General features: G+C 32.2%; 1 protein-coding gene across 1 annotated transcript in view; it reads left to right on the top strand.

The window, feature by feature from the left end:
- The window catches only part of DNAI4 (dynein axonemal intermediate chain 4), a 102,701-nt gene that overhangs the window by 51,063 nt on the left and 37,416 nt on the right, over positions 1 to 14,222 (top strand). The window contains exon 7 of the mRNA XM_058538247.1: positions 5,398 to 5,553. Coding sequence (XP_058394230.1) covers positions 5,398 to 5,553 — 156 coding nt within the window. The remainder of the gene's footprint in view (positions 1 to 5,397; positions 5,554 to 14,222) is intronic.

The raw sequence follows: 14,222 nt of genomic DNA, 5'->3' as shown, positions 1-14,222 counted from the left end.
AAGATTCAGTCCATAACGAAGATATAACAATTATAAACATATAAGCACTTAACAAAAGAGCCCCAAAATATATGAAGCAAAAATCAACAGAATTGAAGGGGAGAAATAGACAGTTTACAATAAGAATTGGGAGTTCAATACCCTACTTTCAATAGTGGAGAGAACAACTAGACAGATCATCAACAAGAAAATAGAGGACTTGAATAACAATATAAACTAGATATAACAGACATATACAGAACACTCCAACCCAAAACAACAGAATACACATTTTTCTCAAGTTCACATAGAAAACTCTCCAGGATACATTATGTTAGGCAACAAAACAAGAGTTAACAAAATTAAAAATATTGAAATCTTCCTAAGAGTCTTTTATGACCACAATGTAATGAAAATAAAAATCTACAATAGAAGGAAAACTGGAAAATTCACAAATATGTAGAAATTAAATAACACACTCAAACAATGAATGGGTCAAAAAAGAAAGCACAAAAGAAATTAGAAAATATCTTGAGATGAATGAAAATGAAAATACAATATAACAAAACTTATGGGATATAGTAAAAGTAGGGCTTAGAGGGAAATTTATGGTGGTAGATACATTTAAAAAGAAGAAAGATCTCAAATTAATAAGCTAAATTTACGCCTTGGGGGATAAAGAAGATAAAACTAAAGCAAAAGTCAGCAGAAGGAAGGAAATGTTAAAGATTAGAGTGCAAATAAGTAAAATAATAGATAAACAAAAGAGAAAATCAATGAAACCAAAAGTTGGTACTTTAAAAAGATCAACAAAATTGACAAAACTTTAGTTAGATTGACTAAGAAAAAAAGATAGAAGACTCAAATTACTAAAATGAGAAGTGGAAGTGAGGACATTGCTGCTGACCTTGCAGAAATAAAATGGATTGTATACTATGAACAATTGTATTTCAATACATTAGATAACTAAATGAAATGGACAAATTCTAGAAATACAAAAATTGTGAAAACTGACTCAAGAAGAAATATAAAATCTGAACAGACCTATAACAAGTGAAGAGACTGAATTAGTAATAAAAAAAAACCCCAACAGGGGCCGGCCCCGTGGCTTAGCGGTTAAGTGCGCGCGCTCCGATACTGGTGGCCCAGGTTCAGATCCCAGGCGCGCACCGAAGTACCGCTTCTCCAGCCATGCTGAGGTGGTGTCCCACATACAGCAACTAGAAGGATGTGCAACTATGACATACAACTATCTACTGGGGCTTTGGGGGGGAAAAAAAAGGAGGAGGATTGGCAATAGATGTTAACTCAGAGCCGGTCTTCCTCAGCAAAAAAAGAGGAGGATTAGCATGGATGTTAGCTCAGGGCTGATCTTCCTCACACACACACACAAAAGAAAAACCCCAACAAAGAAAATCCCAGGACCAAATGGTTTCACTGGTGAATTTCATTATGCATTTAAAGAAGAACCAACACCAATCATTCAAAAAAAATCTTCCAAAAAATGGAAGAGAAGAGAACACTTCCAAACTCATGAGGCCAGCATTATCCTGATACCGAAGCCGGATAAAGACATCACGAGAAAATTACATACCGATATCTTTTATGAATACGGATGCAGAAATACTAGTAAACTGAACCAGCTTCATATTAAATAGATTATACACTATGACCAAGTGAGATTTATCCCAGTGATGCAAGGGTGATTCAACATACATAAATCAATCAATGTATACAAAACAAACACATTATTTATTAATTCTACACATTAATAGAATAAAGAAAAAAAACACACATGATCATCTCAATGCAGAAAAATCATTTGACAAAATCCAACACAGTCTCATGATAAAAACACTCAACAAAGTAGGAATGGAAAGGAATTTCCTCAACCTGATAAAGGGCATTTGTGAAACACCCACAGCTAGCATTATACTCAGTGGTGAAAAGCTGAAAGTTTTCCCCCATGAGATCAGGAACAAGACAAGGATGCTTGCTTTCTCAACATCTGTTCAACATTGTACTGGAAGTTCTAGCCCAAGCAAGCAAGAAAAAGAAAAGGCATCAAGTTAAAAATGAAGAATTAAAACTATCTCTATTCACAGACGACATGATGTAAGTATAGAAAATCCTAAGAATCCACACAAAAGCTATTAGAGCTAATAAATGAATTCAGCAAAGTTGCAGAATACAAAATCGACACACAACATTCAGTTGTATTTCTAGACACTACCAGTGAATAATCTGAGAAGGAAATTAAGAAAATAATTGTATTTACTATAGCATCGAAAATAATAAAATACCTAGGAATGAATTTAACTAAGGAGGTGAAAGACTTGTACACTGATAACTACAAAACATTGCTGAAAGAAATTAAAGAAGACCTAACTAAATGGAAAGACATCCTGTGTCATGGATTGAAAGACAATATTGTTAAGATGTGAATACTATTCAAAGCAATCTACAGATTCAACATAATCCCTATCAAAACCCCCAAAGAATTTTTTGCAGAAATAGAAAAAAATCATCCTAAAATTTATATAGAATATCAAGAGACCCCCAAATGGCCAAAACAATCTTGAAAAAGAAAAAGAAAATTAGAGGCCTCACACTTCCTGATTTGAAAACTTGTTATAAAGTTACAGTGATCAAAACAGGGTGGTATTAGCATAAAGACAGATATATAAACCAAAAAAATAGAATAGAGGGCCAAGAACGGACTGTAGCTTTATTAAGTCTTCAAGTTGGGTAGTGTCAGTCCTCCAACTTTATGGCTATTCTGGGTCTTTTGCCTCTCCATGTAAACTTTAGAATTGGTTTGTCAATATCTACAAAATAATTTGTTGAGATTTTGATTGGGATTCCATTGATCTACAGATCAATTTGGGAAGAACTGACATCTTGACGATATTGAGTCTTCTTATCCATGAACGTGGAATATCTGAACGGACCTAATGAAAGAATCCAGAAGTGGCTGAGCTGCAGTTCCTTCTCCTAAACTCTCCTTTAGGATTGGTCACTTCTCTTTCCCTAGCAATGAGTGAATGAGGGACATAGAGAGGCCAGAAGTGTTAATTTAGCTCAAGTTCCCTCTGTAAAGATTCATAGAAAGTGAGAAAAAAATTTGCTTATACACTTGGGCCCGGCCATGTGGTATAGTGGTTAAGTTCACATACTCTGTTTTGGCAGCCCCTGGCGTTCGGGGGCCTGGATCCTGGGCGCGGACCTGCACACCACTCATCAAGCCATGCTGAGGCAGCGTCCTACATACAAAGTAGAGGAAGACTGGCACAGATGTTAGCTCAGTGACGATCTTCCTAAAGCAAAAAAGAGGAAGATTGGCAACAGATGTTAGCTCAGGGTGAATTTTCCTCACCAAAAAAAAAAAAAACGTTTGCCACTTAACAGTATACATATAGGAATTTGAGATAAAATTGCCATTTCAAATAAATGGATAATTCAATAAATGCATTAGTGTTTTTGGCTAACTTTTGAAAATACAGTTAAATCCTACAACTTTGTAGGTTTCATAAAGTCAGCTTATTTTCTATGTATATTATACTACAATAAAAAATTCTTTTGTAAAATCATATGTGATATGAACATGATTTGTGATTTTTATTAAAAAAATATATGTATGTATTTGTTCGTGTATATCTGGAAGGACATATACCAAAACACTAGCAGTTATTGTCTCTGGGTGATGGAAATACAAGTCATATTTGCCTTTTCTTTTTTCTTTAACAATGAGCATGTCTTTTTACTGAGCTAAAAGTAAAATTATTTTTCTGTAAATGTTATGAAGTTGATTGCTACTCTTTCATAGTCTGAATTAAACTAGTAGAGAGAAACAATGTTTTAAAATATGTAAAAGCTATTTAGATGTATTTTAGACTCAGAAATGCTCAAAGCACAGGTATAGCTGAGAATACTTTTTTCTGATACTAGTTAAAATAAGCTTTATTTAATAGTATATAACAGTACACAATTGGGAAGTCGCATTCATTCATTATTATTCCACCTTGTACATGATATTATGGCATGTGGTTTGAGATTTTCTATTTCTCAGGTTAATTTATTCAAATGAACAAATGTAACAATGATACCCAAACTAAAATTACTGGTGGTGTTATCTCCAAAGAAGAAACAACTTTAAATCACCCTAACATTTTATATTGCTCATTTATAACATATAATTTATTTATGTAGCAATTATTTTGTTAGTGACCATGTGACAATATATTCCTATATGCTCAACTTAATAAACTTTCAGTTAAAGGAAGAAAAATAAGTTTAGGTAATTCAATATTCAAAGACATAATTTCTTTCTATGGTCTTTTACTTCAGGAACATGGAAATTGAACCCTTTTCAATTCAGCAAAATACTAGGTATTCTGTGTATGACTTTGTTAGATACTATTAAGATAGGTTCAATAAGATAGAAAATGTTATTATGAAATGTGAGTTAACATTCTTACTAATTGAAAACATTGTTAAATACCAGAGCTCCTTCATTTTACGTTATGAAAATAAAAATTCTAACAGTGAAATGGCTGCATTTATTAGATCCAGATCCTGTTTTGATTTTCAGGGAAAAGAATTCTTTATTAAATCACCCTACTTTAACTGAAACTTTAGTAAGTTTAGCATGTATGAATATATTGTTACATGGTCACTGATAAAATAATTGCTATATAAGCCATTTATTGTTATATCAGCAATGAAAGGGGTTGGGAATTTTTTTCTTTTTTTTTAAATTTGGACATTTACATCACCAATTTTTGTTTGGAGACCATTGTTATATTTCCTCACTTAAATAAGTATAACTATACTTATTTTAAAAGAGAAGATAATAACTATACTACTCTACAAGTTTATTGAGAATAGAGTCAATCATTTTCCCAAGAAGTACAGTCTTTTTACATAAGTATGTAGGAAATTTTACTTGATAAAAAGAAATTAGATGATTATAAATAAAAAGTTCTGTAGAATATAACATGTTATATGTTAACCATAAGTAAAGAAACATTAAAACCTTGTTATAACATGGTTGTTCAGGTCCGTATCAAGGCAGCCCTATACTGACAGACTGATGAGATTACGCTGCACCAGCTTGGATAGAGGCGAGGGAGGTGAGGGGATCAGAAAGGATGGGGAGGATAATTCGGAGCTATCGATAAAACACTAAGGTATTTGTAGATGCTAAAAGTATGATGGCTAAGGATCTCTTAAGGTGTCCTCATGATTTCTTTCTTTTTCACCCTTATCCATTTCTTCCCATTGTTGTAAAATGATAGTATTTTTTTTTCCTAAGCAGGAGATATTCTTATTTTAGATTTTGCTGTGACTAGTCATATATAAGCTAAAATATTAGAATTTGGTTTGAAGTAAATTTTACCTCTCTGTCTCTTTTTTTAGGCATAATGTCCACTGCTTGGGATTTGTATGATTCTTATAATGCTATGGAGCTTTCATGTTTACCAGTGAAACAGTCTACAATTGATTCACGTAGTAAAGCAAGTGTGCCTCCTGAAGATCGGGACCAAGGAGCGCCAGGGAGTACTATAGAAAAAAGTAAGATTTCATTTATTTCAGTTTTTTTTGTTTGAATGATGTTTTCACATGACATTTTAAATAAATTATTTTTTTAGCAGTTACAATATTTTCTTTCTGGTAGAACATGAAAAGTACAAGTTTTACTCAGAAATAGCGTTGTTACTCTTGACACACCGTCTTGGATGCTGAAATGAAAATTTATTTGTTCTTGGATAACTGTCAAGAGTTTCAAAGGTTCCTTCTCTGTTGCTTCTTTACTTGCTCTTAAGCTCTCTTTTCATACATGTGCGTTCCATCATTTTCTGTCTCCCTTTCTCTCTGTAGATTAAATAATTTATAAGAAAAATAATATATATTAGCTCTGTGACAACTTAAATTGGAGATACATTAACAGTGGCTTTAAATTGGGGGCAATTTTACCTCCCCAGGGGACATTTGGGAATATATGGAGACATTTTTGTATCTTTTGGGTAGATGCCACGGATACTGCTAAAAATCCTTTGGTACCCAGAACAGACCCACAACAAAAAATTGTCTGGCTAAAATGTCAGTACTATCAAGTTGAGAGATCCTGCATTACAACTTTAGCTTTCAGTATTTTAAGTTTTAAGATTAAATGTTATAATTAAAATCAACAAAAAATTTTATCTTTCCAAATATACTCAGCAATGTGGAAGAATTTTTACCAAGTCCAGTTATAAGAAGTTTGTTAAGTTCCACTTCTGATTGTTTTATGATTATATAATTTTACTCTCCCTATTCTGAAATTTTGAGTTTTTTTAATAAAATGATATTACTACATTTAAAGGATAGTCCTTATTTCAGAATAACTATATCCTGGCAAGTTTTTATAAAGTTATGGCAAATTTTCATAAATTAAACTGAAATATCTCTATTCTCACTAATTTTGACCAAAAGACAAATGTAGTATTTAAAAATAGTAAATATTTTGAAATATCAAGTCTAAAGAGAATTGATAATTTTCAGAAAACAATTACTTTATTTATAACCAAATACATTTCCTTCAGAGACTTTAGATCTACAGGACTTATCATCTTATAACTTGGGCTATCGTTGTATCTCAAGTTTGATATTTAAAAAAAAAATCTAAACTTTAGATATGTCACCTATATTCTTTTATTTGTTTTTTTAAAATTATATTTACAATCATGTGGACTATAGCCATGTTTTACTGAAAGTTGTTATAATGAAGACCAGTTCATTTTCCCAGAGAACAGTGAACGAGAAGAATGAATTATTAGTTATCACTAAAGAAACATTATTTTTTTGTTGTTTAAGTGTTAATGTCCATATAGTAGGTTTGCTTTTAGAAGCTAAAATTTTCCCACCAAAAATTGCTGGGAAAAAATCAGTTTTAGACTGAAAATTACATTGGGATTTCAAAAATTGATATATGTGCCCCACTGCTATTAAGGCCATTGACCCACAAGAAAAGTATAAGTGGAAGGTCCTATAAGAAAAATAAGTCTCAATTTGTGGGTCTTTTATTTCATATGTGTATAGGTGTGCTTTTAAAAGCAAAAACGGATAATAAAACCATATTTGATAACTATAATACAAAGTGAAAATATACTTTATTTTAGCATTATGGCCAATTAAGGGGATGGGGAGACCAGAACTAGGAAAAGGGAGAAAATAAAAAGTAGAAAAAGATAGGCAACAGAGCTGAACAGTCAGATTTATTGAGAAAGTAAAGGAGATTCAGATAAACCTGGGACTAGATGACGTCTAAGGTCCCTTTCAACTCTGAGATTCTGTAATACGAACACAAGGAGAGATAGTTACAGATGGCCCATATTTGGCTTAAGGTATTTCTATTCCATTTAAATTTTGAATGTGCGGGTTGTATTTTAACCTTCTATTATCATATTGGAGGGAAAAAAAGGCCCATAACTTTCATCTTTGAATGTGTGTAAGACCATATCTCAGTTCACAAAGAAAAATTATTTTCTCTTGTGAGCTATTTTTCTCCTTTGAAATAGGGCTTTAGATTTAAAAAAAGTCATATATATTTTAAGCACAGGTTTAGATTTACAGAAAAATTGAGCAGATAGTACTGAGAGATTCATATAATCCCTTCATACCCCCCACTCCAGGTACAGTTTCCCCTATTCCTAGCATCTTGCATTAGTGTGGTACATTTGTTACAATCGATGAACCAATACTGATACATTATTATTAACTAAAATCCACAGTTGACATGAGGCTTCACTCCTTGTGCTGTACCGTTCTTAAGTTTTGACAAATGCATCATGACGTGTTTCTGCCATTAGAGTTTCATACAGAGTAGTTTCACTGACCTGAATATCCCTTGTTCCACCTATTCATCATTCCTCCCTCCTCCCGTACCCCTGACCACCACTGATCTTTTTATTGTTTCTATAGTTTTACCTTTTCCAAAAATGTCATATAGTTGGAATCATACAGTATGTAGCCTTTTCAAACTGGCTCCTTTCACTAAACAATATGCATTTAAAGTTCCTCCATGTCTTCTCATGATTAGACAGCTCATTTATTTTTATCACTGGATAATATTAAATTGCATGGATGTACCATGGTTTGTTTATCTATTCATTTATTGAAGGATTTTTGGTAATCATGAATAAAGCTGCTCTAAATATTCATGTGTAGACATAACTTTGCACTTCATTTGAGTAAATACCTAGGAGTACAGTTACTGGATCATATAGTAAGAGTATGCGTAGACTGTTAAGAAACTATAAAATTGTCTTCCAAAGTGGTTGTACCATTTCGCATTACCACCACCACTGAGTGTTCCTGTTGCTCCTCATTCTTGTCAATATTTGATGTTGTTACTTTTTTTGATTTTTAGCTATTCGAATAGGTGTGTAGTGATATCTCATTGTTTTAATTTTCAAATCCCTAATAACATGTGATGTTGAACCTCTTGTCACATACTTATTTGGCATCTGAGTATATTCTTTGGTAGAGTGTCTATTTGAATCTTTTGCCATGTTTAAAATTGGGCTGTTTGTTTTTTTACTGTTGAGTTTTATGAATTCTGATAAATTAAGTGCTTTATCAATGTCTTTTGCAAGATTTTCTTCCAATCTGTGGCTTATCTCTTCCTTTTCTTAACAGTGGCTTTGGCAGAGCAGAAATTTTTAATTTTAATAAATCCAATTTAACAATTTTTTTCCTTGTTGGATTGTGCTTTTGGTGTTATATCTAAAAACTTATCAGCAATCCCAAGGCCACCTAGATTTTCTCCTATGCTGTCTTCTAGAAAATTTGTAGTTTTGCATTTTACATTTAGGTCTAAGGTACATTTCAGTTAATTTTTGTGAAAGGTAAAAGTTCTGTGTCTAGGTTAATTTTTTTTAACATGTAAATGTCCAATTGTCCATTTGTTGAAAAGACTCCACTGAATTTCCTTGCTCCTTTGTCAAATATCAGTTGACTGTATTTGTGTGGGTCTACTTCTGCACACTCTATTCTGTTCCATTCATCAATATGTCTAGTCTTTCACCAATACTACGTTGTCTTCATTAACTGTAGCTCTATAGGAATTTTTTTTTTTTTTTGGTGAGGGAGACTGGCCCTGAGCTAACATCTGTCACCAATCTTCCTTTTTTTGCTTGAGGAATAGTGGCCCTGAGCTAACATCTGTGCCCATCTTCCTCTATTTTGTATGTGGGATGCCGCCACAGCATGGCTTGACAAGCCGTGTGTAAGATCCAAACCTGCAAACCCCGGGCTGCTGAAGTGGAGTGTAGGAACTTAACCACTACACCACTGGGCCAACCCTTCTATAGTAATTCTTAAAATCAGGTAGTGTCAGTCCTTTTTGTTCTTCTGCAGTGTTGTCTTGGCTATTCTTTGTCTTTTGCCTCTCCATATAAGCTTTACAATCACTTTGTCAATATTCACAAAATAACTTGGTGGGATTTTAATTGGGATTGCATTGAATCCACAGTTCAAGTTGTGAAGAATTGGCATCTTAACAATATTGAGGCTTCCTATCCATGAAAATTTATTTGTTTGGATCTTCTTTGATTTCTTTCATCAGAGTTTTGTAGTTTCCTCATATAGATCCTGTACATATTTTGTTAGATTTATGCCTTAAGTGTTTACTTTTTTGGTGCTACTATAAATAGTATTATGATTTTAATTTCAAATTTCATTTGTTCATTGCTGGTTTATAGGAAAGCTGTTGACTGTCATATATTAATCTTATATCCTGTGACCTTGCTATAATTGCTTATTAGTTCTAGGAGTTTTTTATTTTTTTTGACAATTCTTTGGGATTTTCTACATAGACAAAGTTTTTTTTCTTCCTTTTCAATTTGTATAACTTTTATTTTTTTTTTTCTTATCTTATTGTATTAACCAGAACTTTTAGTACAATGTTGAATAGAACTGGTGAGAGAGGATATCCTAGATTGTTGTTCTTAGGGAGAAAACTGATCTTCAGGGGGAAAATTTTCAGGTTTTCATCATTAAGTATGATGTTAGTTGTAGGTTTCTTGTAGATGTTCTTTATTAAGTTGAAGAAATTCCCTTCTAATCTTAGTTTGCTGGGTGTTTTTATTATGAATAGGTGTTGAATTTTTTCAGATGGTTTTTCTGACTCTAATGTGATTTTTCTTCTTTAGCCTGTTGATGTGATGGATTACATCAATTGATTTTCGAATGTTGCACTAGTCTTGCATACCTGGAATCAACTCCACTTTGTTGTGTTGTATAATTTTTTTTAAAACATTGCTGGATTTGATTTGCTAATATTTTGTTGAGAATTTTTACATTTTTTTCATAAATATTGTTTTCTAATTCTCCTTTCTTATAATGTCTTCTTCTGGCTTTGGTATTAGAGTAATACTAGCCTAATGAAATGAGTTGGGAAAAGTGTTCCCTCTACTTATTTTCCGAGATTGTGTAAAGATGATATCTTTTTCTGTAAATGTTTAATATAACTCACCAGTGAAACCATCTGAGCCTGATGATTTCTATTTTGGAAAGTTATTAATTATTGATTCAATTTCTTTAATAGCTATAGGCCTATGCAGATTATCTATTTCTCCTTGTGTGAGTTCTTGCAGTTTATGTCTTTCAAGGAATTGTTACATTTCATCTAAGTTATCAGATTTGTGGGCGTAGAGTTATTCACAGCATTTCCTTATTATTCTTTTGGTCAACGGGATCAGTAGTGAGGAAACCTCTTCTTTTCCTCATACTGGCAATTTATATGTTCTATTTTTTTTCTTAGTTATCCTGGCTGATGATTATGAATTTTATTGATCTTTTCAAAGAAACAACTTTTAATTTCATTGATTTTTCTCTAATGATTTCCTGTTTTCAATTCCATTGATTTCTGCTCTAATTTTTATTATTTTTTTCCAACTTGCTTTAGGCTTTTATTGCTCTTTTTACTCTAATGCCCTAAGATGGAAGCTTAGATTACTGATTTTAGACTTTTCTTCTTTTCTATTATATGCATTCAATGCGATAAGGTTCCCTCTAAGTACTTTCTTTGCTGCATCTAACAAATTTTGATAAGTTGTTTTCTCATTTTAATTTAGTTCAAAATATTTAAAATTTTTATTTGATACTTCTTCTTTGATCTATTTTTTTATTTATGTGTATTTTTTAATGTCCATTTAATATTTTGGGGTTATCCAGCTATCTTTCTGTTCTTGAATTCTAATTTAATTCCGTTGTGGTCTGAGAGCATACTTGGTATGATTTCTGTTCTTTTAAATTTTTTGAAGTGTGCTTTGTGGCCCAGAATGTGGTCAAGCTTGGTGAACATTGTGCTTTTAGTTTTGGTGTTTACCTGTTCATTGCTGGTAAATAGAAATACTATTGATTTTTGCATGTTATCCTGTGACCTTGCTGAACTCGCTTATTTGTTCTAAGAGTATTTTTGTAGATTCCTTAGGATTTTCTAGTTAGACAATCATGTTATCTGCAAATAGGGACAGGTTCGTTTTTTCCTTCCTGATATATGCCTTTTATTTCTTTTCTTGCCTTATTGCACTGGCTAGAACTTCCAACACTATGTTGAATGAGAGTGGTGAGAGCAGACGTCCCTGCCTTGTTCCTGATTGTAAGAAAGAATTGTGTTTCACCATTAAGTGTAATGTTAGCTGTAGATTTTTTGTAGATGTTCTTTATCATCTTAAGGAATATCTACTTTATTTTTATTTTTCTGAAAGCTTTTATCATGAATGAGTATTGAATTTTGTCAAATGATTTTTGTGCATTAATTGATATAATCATGTGATTTTTCATTATCCTATTTATATGATGAATTACATTGATTTTTTTTAATATTGAAGTCGTTTTTCATCATTGGAATAAATCTTAATTGGTTGTGGTGTATAACTCTTTTTATATAATTGCTGAATTCCATCTGCTTATATATATATGTATATATATATATGTGTGTGTGTGTGTATGTGTGTGTGTGTGTGTGAGGAAGAGTAGCCCTGAGTTAACACCTGCCACCAATCTTCATCTTTTTGCTTGAGGAAGAGTGGCGCTGAGCTAACATCCTTGCCCATCTTCCTCTATTTTGTATGTGGGTTGCCATCACAGCATGGCTTGATGAGTGGTGTCCGTTCACGTCTGGGATCTGAACTCATGAAGCCCTGGCTGCCGAAGCAGAGCACATGAACTTAACTACTATGCCACCGGGCCAGCCCCTACTAGTATTTTATTAAGAATTTTTGTGTCTGTTTTCTTGAAGGATATTGGTCTGTATCTTTCTTTTTTTGTACTTTCTTTGTCTAATTGTGGGATACTAACTTCATAAATTAAATTAGGAATTTTTCCTCCTGCTTATGTTTTCTGGAAGAGATTGTGTAGAACTCGTGTTAATTCTTCTTTAAATGTCTGGTAGAATTCTCCAGTGAAACCATCTGTGCCTGGGGATTTCTTTTTTGGGAGTTTTTACAATTAAAAATTCAATTTCCTTAAATTTCAAATTATATTGGATGAGTGGTAGTAGTTAGTGGTTTTGAGTAATTGGTTCATTATTTAAGCTGTCAAGTTTATGTATGTAGAGTTGTTTGTATTATTCCTCTATTATCCTTTTGATGTCTGCATGGTCTGTAGTTGCTCCTGTTTCATTCCTGAATTTGGTAATTTGTGTCTTCTCTCTCTTTTTTCTTTGTCTGTTTTGCTGGAGGTTTGTCAATTTTATTGATCTTGTCAATGAACCAGATATCTGTTTCACTGTTTTTCTCTAGTTTTCTGTTTCCAGTTTCATTGATTTCTGTCCTTTATTTTCTGTTTCCTTCCTTCTGATAGCTTTTTGTTTGTTTTGCTTTTCTTTTTTAAGTTCTTGAGGTGGGAACTTGGATTATTGATTTGAGACTTTTCCTCTTTTCAAATGTATACATTTTAGTGCTATACATTTGCCACTCAGCACTGCTTTAGCTGTGTCTCACAAATGTTAAAATGCTGTGTTTTATTTTCATTAAATTAAGTATTTTCAAAATTTTTCCTTGAAACTTCCACTTTGATCCATAGATTATTTAGAAGTATTTTTTAGATTCTAAGTATTTGAAGATTTTCCTATTATCTTTCTATCATTGATTTCTAGTTTGATTCCATTGTGGTTGGAAAACATTCTGATTTCTCTTCTTTTAAATATGTTAAGGTTTGTTTTATGGCCCAGGATATGGTCTATCATGGTATATGTTCCAAGGGCACTTGAAAAGAATAACTATTCTGCTGTCATTAGATGAAGTGTTTTATAAATGCCAATTAGATCTTTTTGGCTGGTTGCGTTGTTGAGTTCCTCTATATCTTTGCTGGTTTTCTATCTAGTTGTTATATCAGATTTTGGATTTGTCTATTTCTCCTTTCAGTTCTCTCAGTTTTTGCTTTACATATTTTACAGACTTGTTTTTTTCTGCATAAACATTTAGGATTTCTATGTCTTCTTGGTGCTATCATTACATAAAGCTGCTGTATGGCCTTGGTAATTTTCTTTACACTAAAGTCTGCTTTATATGATTTTGGTTTAGTAGCTTCTCTTTACCTTTGATTAATGTTTGCCTAATATATCTTTTTCCATCCTTTTACTTTAAACCTACCTATATTGTATATTTCAAAAAAAGTTTCTTGTAGACATCACATATTTGGGTCATTTTTTAAATCCAATTCTGCCTATCTCTGTCTTTAAATTGGTATATTTAGACCATTTATATTTAATGAAATTATTAATATATTAGGGTTTAAGTCTGCCATTATTTATTTTCTGTTCGTTCTCTCTGGTTTTGTTTCTCTTTTATTTTTTTCCTGCTTTCTTGCTGGTAACTCAAACAATTTTTTTTACAACTCCATTTTAATTTATAGTGTTTTTTGAGTTTATCTCTTCGTGTAGCTTTTTTAGTGTTTGTTATACATATTGCATTATACGTACGTAATCTATTGCAATCCACTGGGTTTGACATTTTACCAGTTCAAGTTAAGTGTAAAAATCTTGCCTTCCTTTGTGTCCTTTACTTTCCCCTGTCTATAATGTTTGCCTTAAATATTTTCTCTAAATATTTCAAGGGAATATTTATACATTTAGAACTAAATCAGACAGTGTTATAACGTTTCTGTCAACCATCAAACATAATTAAGAAATTATTATGTTTATATTATTATTACATAATATATTACACAATATATTATTATTGTATCATATTATC

The sequence above is a fragment of the Diceros bicornis genome, chromosome 4 (genome assembly GCF_020826845.1).
Source record: "Diceros bicornis minor isolate mBicDic1 chromosome 4, mDicBic1.mat.cur, whole genome shotgun sequence".
Classification (NCBI taxonomy): domain Eukaryota; kingdom Metazoa; phylum Chordata; class Mammalia; order Perissodactyla; family Rhinocerotidae; genus Diceros; species Diceros bicornis.
Note: the sequence above shows the minus strand (reverse complement) of the source record. Positions and strands in the feature narration are given on the sequence as shown.